Below are 12648 nucleotides of genomic sequence, written 5' to 3'. Positions count from 1 at the left end.
GCAACCCATTCCAATGCCTCACCACCCTTACAGGAAAGAATTTCCTCCTTATATCCAATCTAAACTTCCCCTGTTTAAGTGTTAACCCGTTACCCCTTGTCCTGTCACTACAGTGATGATCAGCTCTAAGGGCTCCCGACCTCAGCCTTGCTGCTAAGCTCAAATCAGAACAATTTCTAACTCAAATCTGCTTTTCCTTCTGCCCAGCTGGAGCCTCGTGCTCTGCTGGGAGAGGAAAGGAGCTCATCACCAGCTCACATTATCTCCTGCACCTGAAGAGGCGGCTGCTCTGGGCTCCGGTGTGGGACATCCCTCTGCTTCCAGTCAGGGGAGGTTTATGGCTTCAGGAGCAGGGGTTTGGCCACATCTCTGCTGGGTGCAAGGAGGCAGCTTTGGTCACCAGCACCTGCACATGAAGCTTGCTCAGGGATGGTGCTTTTCCTCCCACCCAGTAGCATCCAGCTCCCTGATCATGCAGGAAATGGGGAGTGAGCTCTGCTCTCCAGCATGAAAATCGTGATCGTTCCACCTGAGAGCAGCTCCTCTTCTGCTCTGGCCCCATAGCGGGGGGTTGAGTGGGGTCTAAGGGAGCTCAAACCTCACCTCCCCACAGCAGGCTCTGTAACACCATCTGTGTTTATTACCCTGGTTGGGACTGTCCAACCCGTCCTCATCAGGACACACAACACCAGGGACTTCTACAGAAGCCTCCCAGAGCTGAGGGCCCTGTAGAGCACCAGGCACCCTGCACGCTGCAAGGGAAAGGAGCTCCCCAAGAGCAGGAATTGACCTGGCTGAAACCCAGCCTCATTTCCAGTGGGATTTCACAGGGGATTGAGGAGCTTTTGGCCTTTGTGGGTCACAGAACCTGGTGATGCTCAGCAGCGCAGGCTTAGCCTCAGTTGCTCTGGCAAAACAAGGCAGGGTGCACATGTGGCCCCAGAACACGACCTGCTCTGTCATCCTCCAGGAGATGGAGCAGACACCACCACGTTTCACCCTTTGAACGTTACTTGAAAGATCGGAGTGAGATGGGGTTTGATGGGCACAATCCCACCCAAGGACCATCGCCATGGGCTGCTGCAGGAACACTTCCAGCGTGGCACCACGAAGGCTGCGGGAATCCCTGCGCAAGGAGCTGTGCGTTGAGGCTTTCCCATTGAATCTGCTCTCTGGGACTGTGCATTGAAGCACAAACACTTGAAGTATCCAGAGCAAACCAGCTCGATTTAACACAGGGCCCTGGGCAAGCGATTGCAGCGGCTGGGGTTCTATTTTCTGAGCCTGTTTCAGGTTTGGTTAATACCAATTAGAACAAAACTGCTCATTAAGTGCCCACAACCTCCTTATGAAGTGCTAATGAAAGACTTCCCTGGACCTCAGCTCTGGAAGGAAGGTGAGGGGGGCAGGACTTTGTGTCTGCACATGTCTGGGTTTAACCCACTTAAAGTGCCCCCCAGTTACTGTCCAAAATAACAGCTTCCATTACCCAAAAGAATAACACAGGAGTGGAGAGAAGTTCCTCAGTTTTATTGCTTTGGGAGAGTATTTTGAAGCTCAACTGGAAACAAGCGTAAACCCAACCACCCCCAAAATCCCCTCAAAGACTTTAAGCACCCCAAACCCAACCACTGCAAACAGAAAGATAAAACAGAACAATTCAAAGTCAAGGCGAAGCTGGATTAGAGGTACTTTGACCATGACTTTGTGAGCTGCTAAAAGGGAACCAAAGCAGAATTATAGCCCCTATTGCTTATCTCATTAACTTCAAATAACGAGGCATTCCAAAACTTCTTCCATGGTGTTTGGTGACTTCAGAAGTTGTGGTAACATGGGGGAGAGAAAGTCAAATCTGCGCATTTCCTGACTATCACCTCCTATTAACAACACCACAAAGTGCTCCGGGACTCTTTAAGGTGTACTGCAAGATGTTCAGTGAGGAATTGTGTAAGTGAGGTGAAAAGGAATGGTCCGTTATGACCAAGAGCATCTCATGCTCTTTAGAGCCTTTATCAGGTGAGGTTTGGGTCTGGGTCTCTCTATAACCTCATTCCATTCCAATACAAGGTGTAAGAGAGGAGAAGCCAAGTCCTGCAGTGCTGCAGGTTATTCCCGATGAGCCGGTGCCATCCTGAAGTGCAGCAGGCCCTGCTCCATCAGAACCTCTCCACTCTGGAGCCTGGCACCCAGAGCTCACAGCCTCCAAATCAGTTCTGTCACCAAAACCACAGAGTTCTCCAGCCAGATCAGGGTCCAGAAAGCAGGCACAAGCTTTGGCTTTATTGTTTTCCAGGCGATGGTTATCTCTGCAAGGGAATGATATTGCAGCTGAAAGAGAAGAGGGTAGAAGGAACCATTGAAAGCTCAGTTCTCAAACAGGCACAGAAGATCTGACATGGGATGAATCAGAGCCACCACAGCTGGGGGGAGGCTTCATCTGTTCTAAGTGAAAGAGCAGCTTACCCCAGGAGGCCCTTCCCAGCCCAGCGCTTGGGGATCAGCCCCACGTGCACTTTTCTGCCACCACGGATCACAGTCACGCTCAGGGGCCTCTGAAATGCAGAAGATACCGAGATAAAGAATAACTTCCCAGCACCAAGGGAATGCTCTTCTTCCTTCTTCTGCCACCAGAAGGGTTTAGGCCCAGGGGAGATGCTAAAGCAGCACCCACTCCCGTCCCTGCAGCTCGATCCGAAAGAAGAGAGCATTTTGTGTACAGACATCTCCAGATCTCTCACTCCCACTTTAAGGCACTTGATGGCTGTGGCAGCATCTTTGGTGAGCCCACGAGGGTGGCAGAGCAACACAGCTTGCTGCTGCAGGGAGCCCCCAGGGGACAGCAGGCAATGTGATGCTTGCAGCAAAGAGCACACACCTCTTAGCTCTCTTCTAAGCAGCAGGGATTTGCTCAGTGCTGTGAGAACAAGGCTAAACCAGCACACACTGAACTTGACGCTGTTTCTGACATGAAACCGATGATGCTGGAGCTCTAAGTGAATAGAAAAAGCTGTGGCTAAGGGAGACGGGCAAGAGAGTGCAGGCAGAGCAGAAAGCAGCTCACCCCTTCGCTGTGCTGCACCACTGTGGCGATGTTCTGCAGGTTCTGGAAGTTGTTCACGTTGACGGAGCCAAACTCCACAATCTCATCATCCACCTGGAGGCCCTGGGCAGAGGCAGAAGAGAGATGAGCGCCTGCCTTCTCCAAAGACAGGAGCATCGCCCTTCACCCAGCCACATGCAGACAGACGGACTATGACGCTACTCTTCTCCCCATTCAGGCAACCCTCCATGTCCTTGGAGAGCAGCAAGTACTTCACTCCTCTGTCTTGTTTTATCACAGAACAGTTAGGGTTGGAAAGGACCTTAAGATCATCCAGTTCCAACCCCACTGCCATGGGCAGGGACACCTCACACTAAACCATCTCACTCAAGGCTCTGTCCAACCTAGACTTGAACACTGCCAGGGATGGAGCATTCACAACCTCCCTGGGCAACCCATTCCAGTGCCTCACCACCCTTACAGTAAGAACTTCCTCCTTATATCCAATCTAAACTTCCCCTGTTTCAGTTTTAACCCGTTACCCCTTGTCCTGTCACTACAGTCCCTAGCGAAGAGTCCCTCTCCAGAAATACCGAGCCTGGAATGGTCAGGGAGGCCTGGAATGAGCGGTGTGGTGCACGGATACAGCTGGGAAGAGAGCACTAATCCCCTGACCAAGCCCCCAGCTTATCCCCACCTATGACAGGAGGCAGAGAACACCATGCACTGTGCGCTGGCTCCCCAGGAGCTGTCAGACCCCAGGCTCACCGATACGCTGGCAGGAGACCCCGGGGTCACGGCGTTCACCCTGGCAAAGGGCTGTGGCAGGCTCTGGCTCTGGCTCAGCGCCTCGGCCCTTGCCTCTGCCTCGTCCCGGGCGTGTTTCTCCTTCTCGCGGGCGTGCAGCTGGTGCAGAGCTTCCTCCACCTGCTTCATGAGGGCCTTGTGGTCGTTCTGCAGACCTGCGCTCACAGCGGGGCACACGAGGAGCGCCGCGAGTTACAACCCAGGGCTCTTTCTCAGAGCGGGCTCTTCCGCGCAGCGGTGTGCAGACCGTGGGATGGGCAACCCGGGCCTCAGCTGGGGCTGCCAAGAACCTCTGCTCGTGCTGGTGCCAGCCCTGCTCACACAGCCCACCAGATGTTTGTCTACTGGCAGAAGACACAGAAAGCCACCCCAAACCACCCCAGCTATTCTTTACCCCAAGTTGATTCTACAAACACCACAAAAGCGCTTCACTGAACTTCACAAATCACAGACCCCAGCCTGGTTTGGGTTGGAAGGGACCTTAAAGCCCATCCAGGGACCCCTTCCACTAGAGCAGCTTGCTCCAAGCCCCCGTGTCCAACCTGGCCTTGAGCACTGCCAGGGATGGGGGAGCCACAGCTTCTCTGGGCACCCTGTGCCAGCGCCTCAGCACCCTCACAGGGAAGAGCTTCTGCCTAAGAGCTCATCTCAGTCTCCCCTCTGCCAGGTTAAAGCCATTCCCCTTGTCCTGTCCCTGCAGGCCCTTGTCCAAAGCCCCTCTCCAGGTTTCCTGGAGCCCCTTCAGGCACTGGAGCTGCTCGGAGGTCTCCCCTTACGGAGCCTTCTCTCCCTCTGCAGAACCACTCCAGCTCTCAGCCCCTCTTCCCCCAGCCCGGAGCGGCCCCGCCGCTCCCTCCCTCCCTCCGCCCGTCCGTCACTCACAGACGATGCTGTGCCGGGCGGTGCGCACTTGGTACAGGTCGATGTCATCGCGGGGGAACCCCTCCGCGTCCACCAGCGGCTCGTTCATCCCCACGCCCTTTTGCTGCGAGGGAAGAAGCGCCCGTGGGGCCGCGGCCCGGTGCTGCAGCCCGGCCCCGCCCCGCCCGCGCCCCGCCGCACTGACGCTCTCCAGCAGCTCGTAGCAGGCCTTGATCTGCGCCTCCAGCTCGTCCTTGCGCCGCACCAGCTCCTGCACGTCGCTGACGGTCACCGGGCGGCTCCCACCGGGGGCATCCATGGCCGCGACGGGTGCCGGCTGCGGACAAAGCGCGTCACAGCCGGAGGGGCGGGGCGGGGGCCGGCTCCGCCCACGAGGGGGGCGTGGTCAGAGCCTGGGCGCGTGGTGTGACGCGGCGTTGGCAGTGACGCGGCGTTGGCGCTGCACGTGGTGCCGCGGAGGGTTCGGCGCCGCAGGGTCACGGAGCAGCAATGGGCTGCGGCCGCTGGGATGAGGTTCAACAGGGAAGTGCCGGGCCACAACAACCGCATGGAGCGCTCCAGGTGTAGGGAAGAGCGGCTGGAAACTGCTCATGGGAAAGGAGCTGGGGGTGCAGAGCGATGGAGTTGAGAAGGAGCAGCTCGTGCCCAGGCAGCCCCCAGCATCCTCGCCTGGATCAGCACCAGTGCGGCAGCAGGGCCAGGGCAGGGACTGTGCCCCTGCACTGAGCACCGGTGAGGCCACACCTCAAATCCTGTGTTGAGCTCTGGGGCCCTCACTGCAAGAGAAACATTGAGGTGCTGGAGCGGGACCAGAGGAGGGAAACGGAGCTGGTGCAGGGCCTGGAGCACAAGTGTGATGGGGAATGGCTGAGGGACCTGGGGGGTTCAGTCTGGAGAAGAGAAGGCTCGGGGGGACCTGATTGCTCCCTACAACTGCCTGACAGGAGGATGGAGCCAGGAGGGGCTGGGCTCTGCTCCCAAGGAACAAGGGATGGGACAAAAGGAACCGGCCTCAAGCTGCACCAGGGCAGGTTTAGATGGAGCTGAGGAACAATTCCTGCCCCAGAGGGTGCTCAGGCATTGGAACAGGCTGCCCAGGGCAGGGCTGCAGTCACCGTCCCTGCAAGTGCTCACACACCGTGGAGACGAGGCCTCAGTGCCATGGGTCAGTGGTGGCTTTGTCAGTGCTGGGGTAAGGGTTGGACTGGAGGAGCTTAAAGGTCCCAGTTGGAAATGTCCATGTCCATGTCCATGCACGCTCACCATCTGGATTCCACCCTGCTGAGCCACAGCCAAGGCTGCAAAGGACCCCGTGACACCTGGAAGCCACCCAGGAGATGACGCTGGTGGATCCCAGCCCAAACCAAACACGCACCCCCTGGTCACAAAGGCTTTGGTTGGGGGTGGGAGAAGGTGGAGCCGAGGAGGAGCTTCCCTGTCCCACCACTATATTAAATGTCCTCCTGTACTCTCACTCTCTCTGCCGCTGTCACATCACCAGCGCACAAAAATGGTGAGGGGCAGCAGATGAGAATCCTTAAACGTTTGGGGTTTAATGGCACAGGACATCCAGGAGCTTTACTGGGCTTAATCCTGCTTGAATTCGGATGGTTTAGTGGCTGTTCTTCATGTAGAAGAGCTGTGCCTCGCACACTGACCTTTGGATCCAAGCTCCATGGGGGCTGAGGTACCCTCCTGAGCCGCTAACACCTCTCTTTCTGCTTCTCTTTCAGACATCTTACACGGACAAGGGAGAAAAGGTAAGAGCCATTTTGTGTCCATGGTCCTGCCCTGCTGCCTGCTGAGAAATATCAGCTGTGTTAATGCAAATACTACTTGATTATCTGGTATAATCACAACTAAAACTCCTCTCTGGCTGCACCGCACAGGACGCGGTTCCTCATCGTAAACCAACATTAATAATTGGAACCTTTTCATTTCCTTTTTCTCTCTGGTTTGGGAGGCAGGTGACAAATGGGAGGCGATGGGTCCAGCCCCAGAGCCTAAGCAGGACCTTCATTGCTTACAACATTTATTTCCATTCACCACCTTTTCCCCCTACCAAACGCTTTCCACCCCACGGCTGCGTCCTGCAGTGGGTCAGTCGGTGATGGGGAGCAGAGCTCAGTGGTCCCAGTGCTGGGGTTGTGTAAAGGTGGTTTTGGGGTAATTAATGTTTAACAGCCGGGCTGGTGGCTCATGGGGAGCACCGGGGTGGCTGCGGTGCCAGAGCTGGGGCTTTGCAGCATCCACCCAGAGAGCAGTGTCCTGCGGGACTGGCTGTGAGGCACTTTGGAAGCTGCTGCTTCAGGGCAGGAGATGGGAATTCACCTGGTTTGCTGTGAGGGTGCTGAGGCGCTGGCACAGGGTCCCCAGAGAAGCTGTGGTTGCCCCATCCCTGGCAGTGTTCAAGGCCAGATTGGACATGGGGGCCTGGAGGAAGCTGCTCTAGTGGAAGGTGTCCCTGCCCGTGGCAGGGGGGTGGAACTGGATGAGCTTTAAGGTCCCTTCCAACCCAAACCAGGCTGGGGCTCTGTGATTCAGCTGTATTCACAGGAGATACATTTGCAGTCACAGCCGCTGCTTCTCCCTGGCCCGCAGATGAGCAGTGCTGCAGGAAGGGCCGTGCTGACATCTCTCAGCTCTGTTTTCCCTTTCCCTCTAGCCCCTGCGAGGCCGCTTCATCCATTTCCACTCCATCACCTTCTGGGTTGGCAACGCCAAGCAGGTGAGAGGCTTCCTGCGGCTGGGCATGGGGCAGGGGCAGACACTGGTTATTGGCTGCTGGGGGGGGCGTTGCATCCCAAAGCTGTCCCTGTCCCACCGGCACGGCCTCGGGCAGCGGCCTTGAGCCCCCTTGCGCAAGGCGAGGGGCGCTGCCGGGGGTGTGCACAGGGCCATGGCCACCGGGTTGCAGAGCAGTGAGGCCTCGTGGCAGCAGCTCTGTGTCACTCACTGCCAAAAGCCATCATTGAATTTAAACCCTTCTGCTTCAAACCTGAGCTGCTTTTCACCCAACCTCACAGGTGAACAGGACATAGGCAGGAACATTTTGATGTGGTGACAGTTCCCCACCTGCCAATGGTCATGCACACACCATAGTGGCTGTTCCCTGTGGGCTGTTGGTGATGCTCTGGTTTGGGGGGGTCACCAGTACTGATGTGGCTTCACCTGGGGGGGGGCTCTCACCTGCCCGCAGGCTGCATCCTATTACTGCAACAAGCTGGGGTTCGAGGAGTTGGCGTACCGCGGGCTGGAGACCGGCAGCAGGGAGGTGGTGTCACACGTCATCAAGCAGGACAAGGTAAAGGGCTGATGCCACTGCCAGGCTGGAAGTCAGGGGGCATGAGCTGCTGTTGGGCACGTGGGTGCTGCCAAAAGCCATCTGCACCATTAAGCCCTGCACCTGAGGTGCCTCTGCCCAAGGCTGGGGCTGCAGCTACGCTGCAAAGTCTCCATTGCTCACCTCTCTCTTCCTTGCCAGATCGTGTTTGTTCTCTCATCTGCTCTCAACCCAGGCAATGAGGGTAGGTGTCCTGTGGGGGGGGAAATGGCCATGGTGGAGTAAAGCAGCTCTGCTCATGGCCGTGGCTGCTCCTGCTTCGGGCAGAGATGGGTGAGCACCTGGTGAAGCACGGTGATGGGGTGAAGGACATCTCCTTCGAGGTGGAGGACTGCGACTTCATTGTGCAGGTAAGGCAGCCCCGCGGCTCCATCCCGCACCCTGAAACAGTGAGGAGAGGTGGGGAAGGGTCTGGGGATGTGTCCCCCCACCAGCCCATTCGAGCTGCAGCACAAGCTGTGTCTCTTCCTACACAGAAAGCCAAGGAGCGCGGTGCCACGGTGCTGAAGGAGCCCTGGGTGGAGGAGGACAAATTCGGGAGGGTGAAGTTTGCGGTGATCCAGACGGTGAGAGCAGGGAGCTGTGGGGCTGAGCCCACGCCAGAGCGGGGTCTGGGGAGCGGCCTGGACGCGGGAAGTCCCCAAAAAGGCCACAACCGCTTTCCCCCCTCTTGCAGTACGGTGACACCACCCACACCCTGATAGAAAAGCTCAACTACAAAGGCCTCTTCCTGCCCGGGTACCATGCGCCCCTCTTCAGGGACCCCCTGCTGCCAAAGCTGTGAGTGCTTCCCAGAAGGTTCTGCCCGGCTCTTTGTCACTGTGTGCCCATGGGATGCGCCACCAAGGAGCTGGAGGGGAACCCACTGTGCTGTGGTGTGCCCCCGAGCCCAGCTGAGGGTCACCCCTGGCTTCCCCCTGCAGACCCAGCGGCAAGCTCAACTTCATTGACCACGTTGTGGGGAACCAGCCCGACCTCCAGATGGTCCCGGTGGCAGATTGGTAAGAGTTGGGGGGAGCAGCAGCAGCACTCTGCTGGGCTCATGCTTAGGCTAATTAAACCAAAGCAGAGCTTTGTTAGTGTGGGGATGGAGCGAGGGACTTGATCGTGCCCTTTGTGGCCTGGGCAGGTACCAGAAGAACCTGCTCTTCCACCGCTTCTGGTCAGTGGATGACAAGCAGCTGCACACGGAGTTCAGCGCCCTGCGCTCCATCGTGGTCACCAACTATGAAGAGACCATTAAGATGCCCATCAATGAGCCGGCGTTTGGCAAGAAGAAATCCCAGATTCAGGTGAGTGGACGCTGGTGATTGATCCATCAAGGCTGCTACTGCCTGGAGTGGGGCTGTGATGAAAGCAAAGGGACCAAGGGGTCAGTGATTTGGAGCTGGTGCAGACTGGAAAGTAGCCCTCGCTCTGCTCAGGTCCCTGGGAGAACCACCAGGACAGAGCTGTTTTACCCCTGATCTCACCAACAGTGTCTTCATTTCATAGTGTCCTGAGCTGATTTTTCTGTCATGACTTCAGACCCCACTCAGCCTTTTGCATGCTGTAGCTGTGCTGCCACTAACACGGTGACATTTTCTCCCTGTAGGAATATGTTGATTACTACGGAGGGGCTGGAGTGCAGCACATCGCACTGAACACCTCCGACATCATCTCAGCAGTGAGTGCAGCCCCTGTCCAGTCCTGCTGGGCACAGACCTTGTCACAGGACTGCTGGGCTGAGCCACCACAGCACATCACCCACCTCTGCCTGGGGCACATGCTGCTCCAGATTGAGCCCAGCTACTGCTGAGCGCTTGGTTTTGGGCTCCTCTCCAGACCAAAGGGCCTCCAGAGGTTCTGGTGGGTCAGGGTGGGATGAAGCATCCTTACACGGTGGCAAACTCTCTGCGTTGCCTGGAGAGGGCATCTTGGGTCCTCCTGTTCCTGGTGCCCTAAGTGAGATCGTAGGACAAGTCCCCACACAAGGTTGGCCAAAGCCACGGGAAAGTGTCACTGCCTCCTGACACTGCCTGTCCCAGGCAATGCTCTTGACACAAACCTCTGCCACAAACCAGCCCCATGCCTGACCAACCCCAGGGTCTCCCCTGCCTTGCAGATCACCAACCTGAAGCAACGGGGTGTGCAGTTCATGGATGTCCCGTCCAGCTACTACCAGATGCTGCGGGAGAGGCTGAAAACTGCCAAAATCAAAGTGAAGGAGAACATCGACAAGCTGGCGGTGAGTGAAACCGGCCTGGGAGGGAAAAGGTTTGCCTGGGGCTAGGCCAGCTCCACGGAGCGTTTTGCAGGGATGAGGGTAACACAGAGGGATCCCCTTGCTCCTGTTTCTTTCCTCCAGGAACTGAAAATCCTGGTGGATTTTGATGAGAAAGGCTACTTGCTCCAGATCTTCACCAAACCGGTTCAAGACAGACCCACGGTCTTCCTGGAGGTCATCCAGCGGCACAACCACCAGGTCGGTGAGGACTGCACAAGGCTTTAAGACCTCAGGGCCATCACATACTATCACCCAGGCAGCTCTTGGTGCTGCTCTTTGCTGGCCACCTTGGAGATGAAGGACCTGCTGCCCATCCCCATGGTCTCTCATTGTTGCTGTCATCTCCACAGGGCTTCGGCGCTGGAAACTTCAAGTCTCTGTTTGAAGCCATCGAAATGGATCAAGATGCAAGAGGAAACCTGACTGTGCTGGAGCCCAACGGGGAAACCAGGCGCATCTAAGAGGGGGCAGGAAACAGCCTCAGCCCTCATGGGCTGAGTCACAAATGAACTGGGGAGCAGCCCCTGTTTTGGTAAATACCCCGTCCCAAGTGCCATGAACCCAGGGAAGCTGCTGCCAAGTTGGAAGTGCAGGACTCAACACCTACCCCAGCCCAGCTGAAGACCTGCAGCTATGGAGGAAGAGAGAAGAAATAACTGGGAGTGTTTAAATTTAGTGTAGCCAAGGTTTTCTGTTAGGTTTAGGACCGCGGGAAGGTGGGAGAGGAAAGCTCGGGGGCCTTGGCCTCTTGTGCATCCCATTTTGTGAGGTTTTAATTGCTTTTAGACTCAATCTTGAATTAGCTGAGATTAAACACACAGGTTTAGGATAGCTGCAACGTTCTGGAATGAGACTTTTATCTGATTTACCTATTTCAGCCTTCACAAGGAAACAGTCTTGGTCTAATACCTGTAAATTCCTGTGTTAATGAAGGGTTGGGTTTTCTCCCATGTTCCAAGAAGGAACTGCTGGCATCGGCACGGATTCCTTGGCTCAGATCCTGGTTGCACGTGCAAAGCTCCCTCTGTGCATCGCTCCGGTGTTGTCACTGTCCTTTGAAAGGGGACCTTCCCCAGTCACACGATTAAACCCTTTTCTGTCACAGCTTGAGTTCCTCATACCTCACACGTGTCAGGCTGGAGCCTCTACCCCGTGTTCACGTGGCTGCAGGTCAAGTGCTCCCTGAGGACCCCACAGACCTCAGCCCACAACTGCTGAAGAACATCTCAGGGTCTCCTAATGCTGCACATTTCCCTCCCCAGCCTCCCTGCTCCTGTTACCCAATATCGAAGCTGCTCAAGCCCTGAGTAGCCAAAGGCCCTGCCAAGCCCTTGGCTCAGGACAGGCTCCTTAGACCAGCTCCATCCAGCCACCCTCCAGGCTGAGCCCTGCTGCCTCCTGCCCCACACAGGTTGTCCTGCATCCGCATCCCTTCCAACACAGTGGCCAGTGAGAGAAACCAAGAACCAAGCTGGGAAGTCACCTACAACCCAAGTTCTCTCCTGTCTCTTTCACTCCCTCCTCCATCAGCCACAGCATTCACCTCTGCTCTGGGTGTCTTTTCTAAAGCTCAGGGAAGCCACTTTGGCCACCACCATGTTCACAGCAGCAACCCCCAGTGAGGGAGGGGGTCACATGGCAGCTCCAGGCTGTGCTTTCATTCACATCAGACCCCAGTGGCTGCCTCTCCTGCAAACCACAGGTAACAGGACTCACTTCAGGTGTGAATAAACTGATTTAAACCAACGGGCCTCTGACCCAAACCAGCTACACCAATGCCTGCTTGGTAGGTTAAGAGCTTTCTCCTCCATAAAGTTAAAACAGTGATTAAGAAAAGGTGAACTCAGAGAAATCCAGGGCAGAGGCTGCAGGAGCAAAGACCCCTCACGGGCCTGGGCTGCACCACTTAGGGCGGATGGAACAGGGACACCCAGCACCGTGGCAGGGGCTTCAGCTCTTAAGGGTTGTAAGAATGTTTAATACTAAGACAATTTTAAGTTTATAAACTGAAATCACTCACATATTTCTTTCATGCAGCAGAATGTTGCTCAAAGTAATCTGTCATTTCCTGCTCACCAGAATTGATACCTTCAGTTAACTTTGCTGATACTCAGCTCTTTGGACTGCTTTCTGGATCTGGTTCCTTTTGCTCACCCGGCTCCAGCATGGGTCTGAGAGCAAAGAGTCGCCCTGGCTGTACATTAAGCACAACATATTTTTTCTGTAAGAAAAGTCAGTATATTTATGGTTTCCTTTATAAAAGTTACTATAATACAATGGTACATAGTATTCAATTCACAAAAATATGAA

At 55.8% G+C, this 12648-nt stretch overlaps 2 protein-coding genes across 2 annotated transcripts; one reads left to right on the top strand and one right to left on the bottom strand.

Annotated features, from left to right (window-relative positions):
* Positions 1 to 2260: 2260 nt before the first annotated feature.
* PSMD9 (proteasome 26S subunit, non-ATPase 9) lies at positions 2261 to 5075 on the bottom strand. The gene is made up of 6 exons (XM_062613841.1): positions 4914 to 5075; positions 4730 to 4832; positions 3809 to 4002; positions 3062 to 3163; positions 2464 to 2552; positions 2261 to 2328 (listed from the first exon to the last, which is right to left on the bottom strand). The coding sequence occupies exons 1-6, from the start codon at positions 5025 to 5027 to the stop codon at positions 2301 to 2303; spliced, it is 630 nt and encodes a 209-aa protein (XP_062469825.1). The 5' UTR covers positions 5028 to 5075; the 3' UTR covers positions 2261 to 2300.
* Positions 5076 to 6051: 976 nt separating this feature from the next.
* HPD (4-hydroxyphenylpyruvate dioxygenase) lies at positions 6052 to 11442 on the top strand. The gene is given in 15 exon segments (XM_062613830.1): positions 6052 to 6204; positions 6207 to 6242; positions 6463 to 6489; positions 7395 to 7457; positions 7929 to 8033; positions 8214 to 8256; positions 8340 to 8422; positions 8549 to 8638; positions 8749 to 8852; positions 8996 to 9073; positions 9202 to 9364; positions 9667 to 9738; positions 10177 to 10299; positions 10420 to 10536; positions 10689 to 11442. Coding segments are annotated over 15 exon segments (1353 nt in total). The 5' UTR covers positions 6052 to 6066; the 3' UTR covers positions 10800 to 11442.
* The last annotated feature ends 1206 nt before the right edge of the window (positions 11443 to 12648 follow it).

The sequence above is a fragment of the Pezoporus occidentalis genome, unplaced genomic scaffold, assembly GCF_034315485.1.
Source record: "Pezoporus occidentalis ecotype Australia unplaced genomic scaffold, CSIRO_AGI_Poc_V1 ctg102, whole genome shotgun sequence".
Classification (NCBI taxonomy): domain Eukaryota; kingdom Metazoa; phylum Chordata; class Aves; order Psittaciformes; family Psittacidae; genus Pezoporus; species Pezoporus occidentalis.
The sequence above is the reverse complement of the archived record's forward strand: the minus strand, read 5'-3'. Positions and strand labels throughout refer to the sequence as shown.

What these genes read in the sequence shown, in the direction of transcription:
- PSMD9 (XM_062613841.1), bottom strand. Translation starts at nt 5,027, where the DNA reads ATGGATGCCCCCGGTGGGAGCCGCCCGGTGACCGTCAGCGACGTGCAG. An exon ending in GCTACGAGCTGCTGGAGAGC is followed by an intron (nt 4,833 to 4,913) that starts GTCAGTGCGGCG and finishes CTTCCCTCGCAG; the next exon opens with CAAAAGGGCGTGGGGATGAA. An exon ending in TGGTGCAGCACAGCGAAGGG is followed by an intron (nt 2,553 to 3,061) that starts GTGAGCTGCTTT and finishes TCTGCATTTCAG; the next exon opens with AGGCCCCTGAGCGTGACTGT.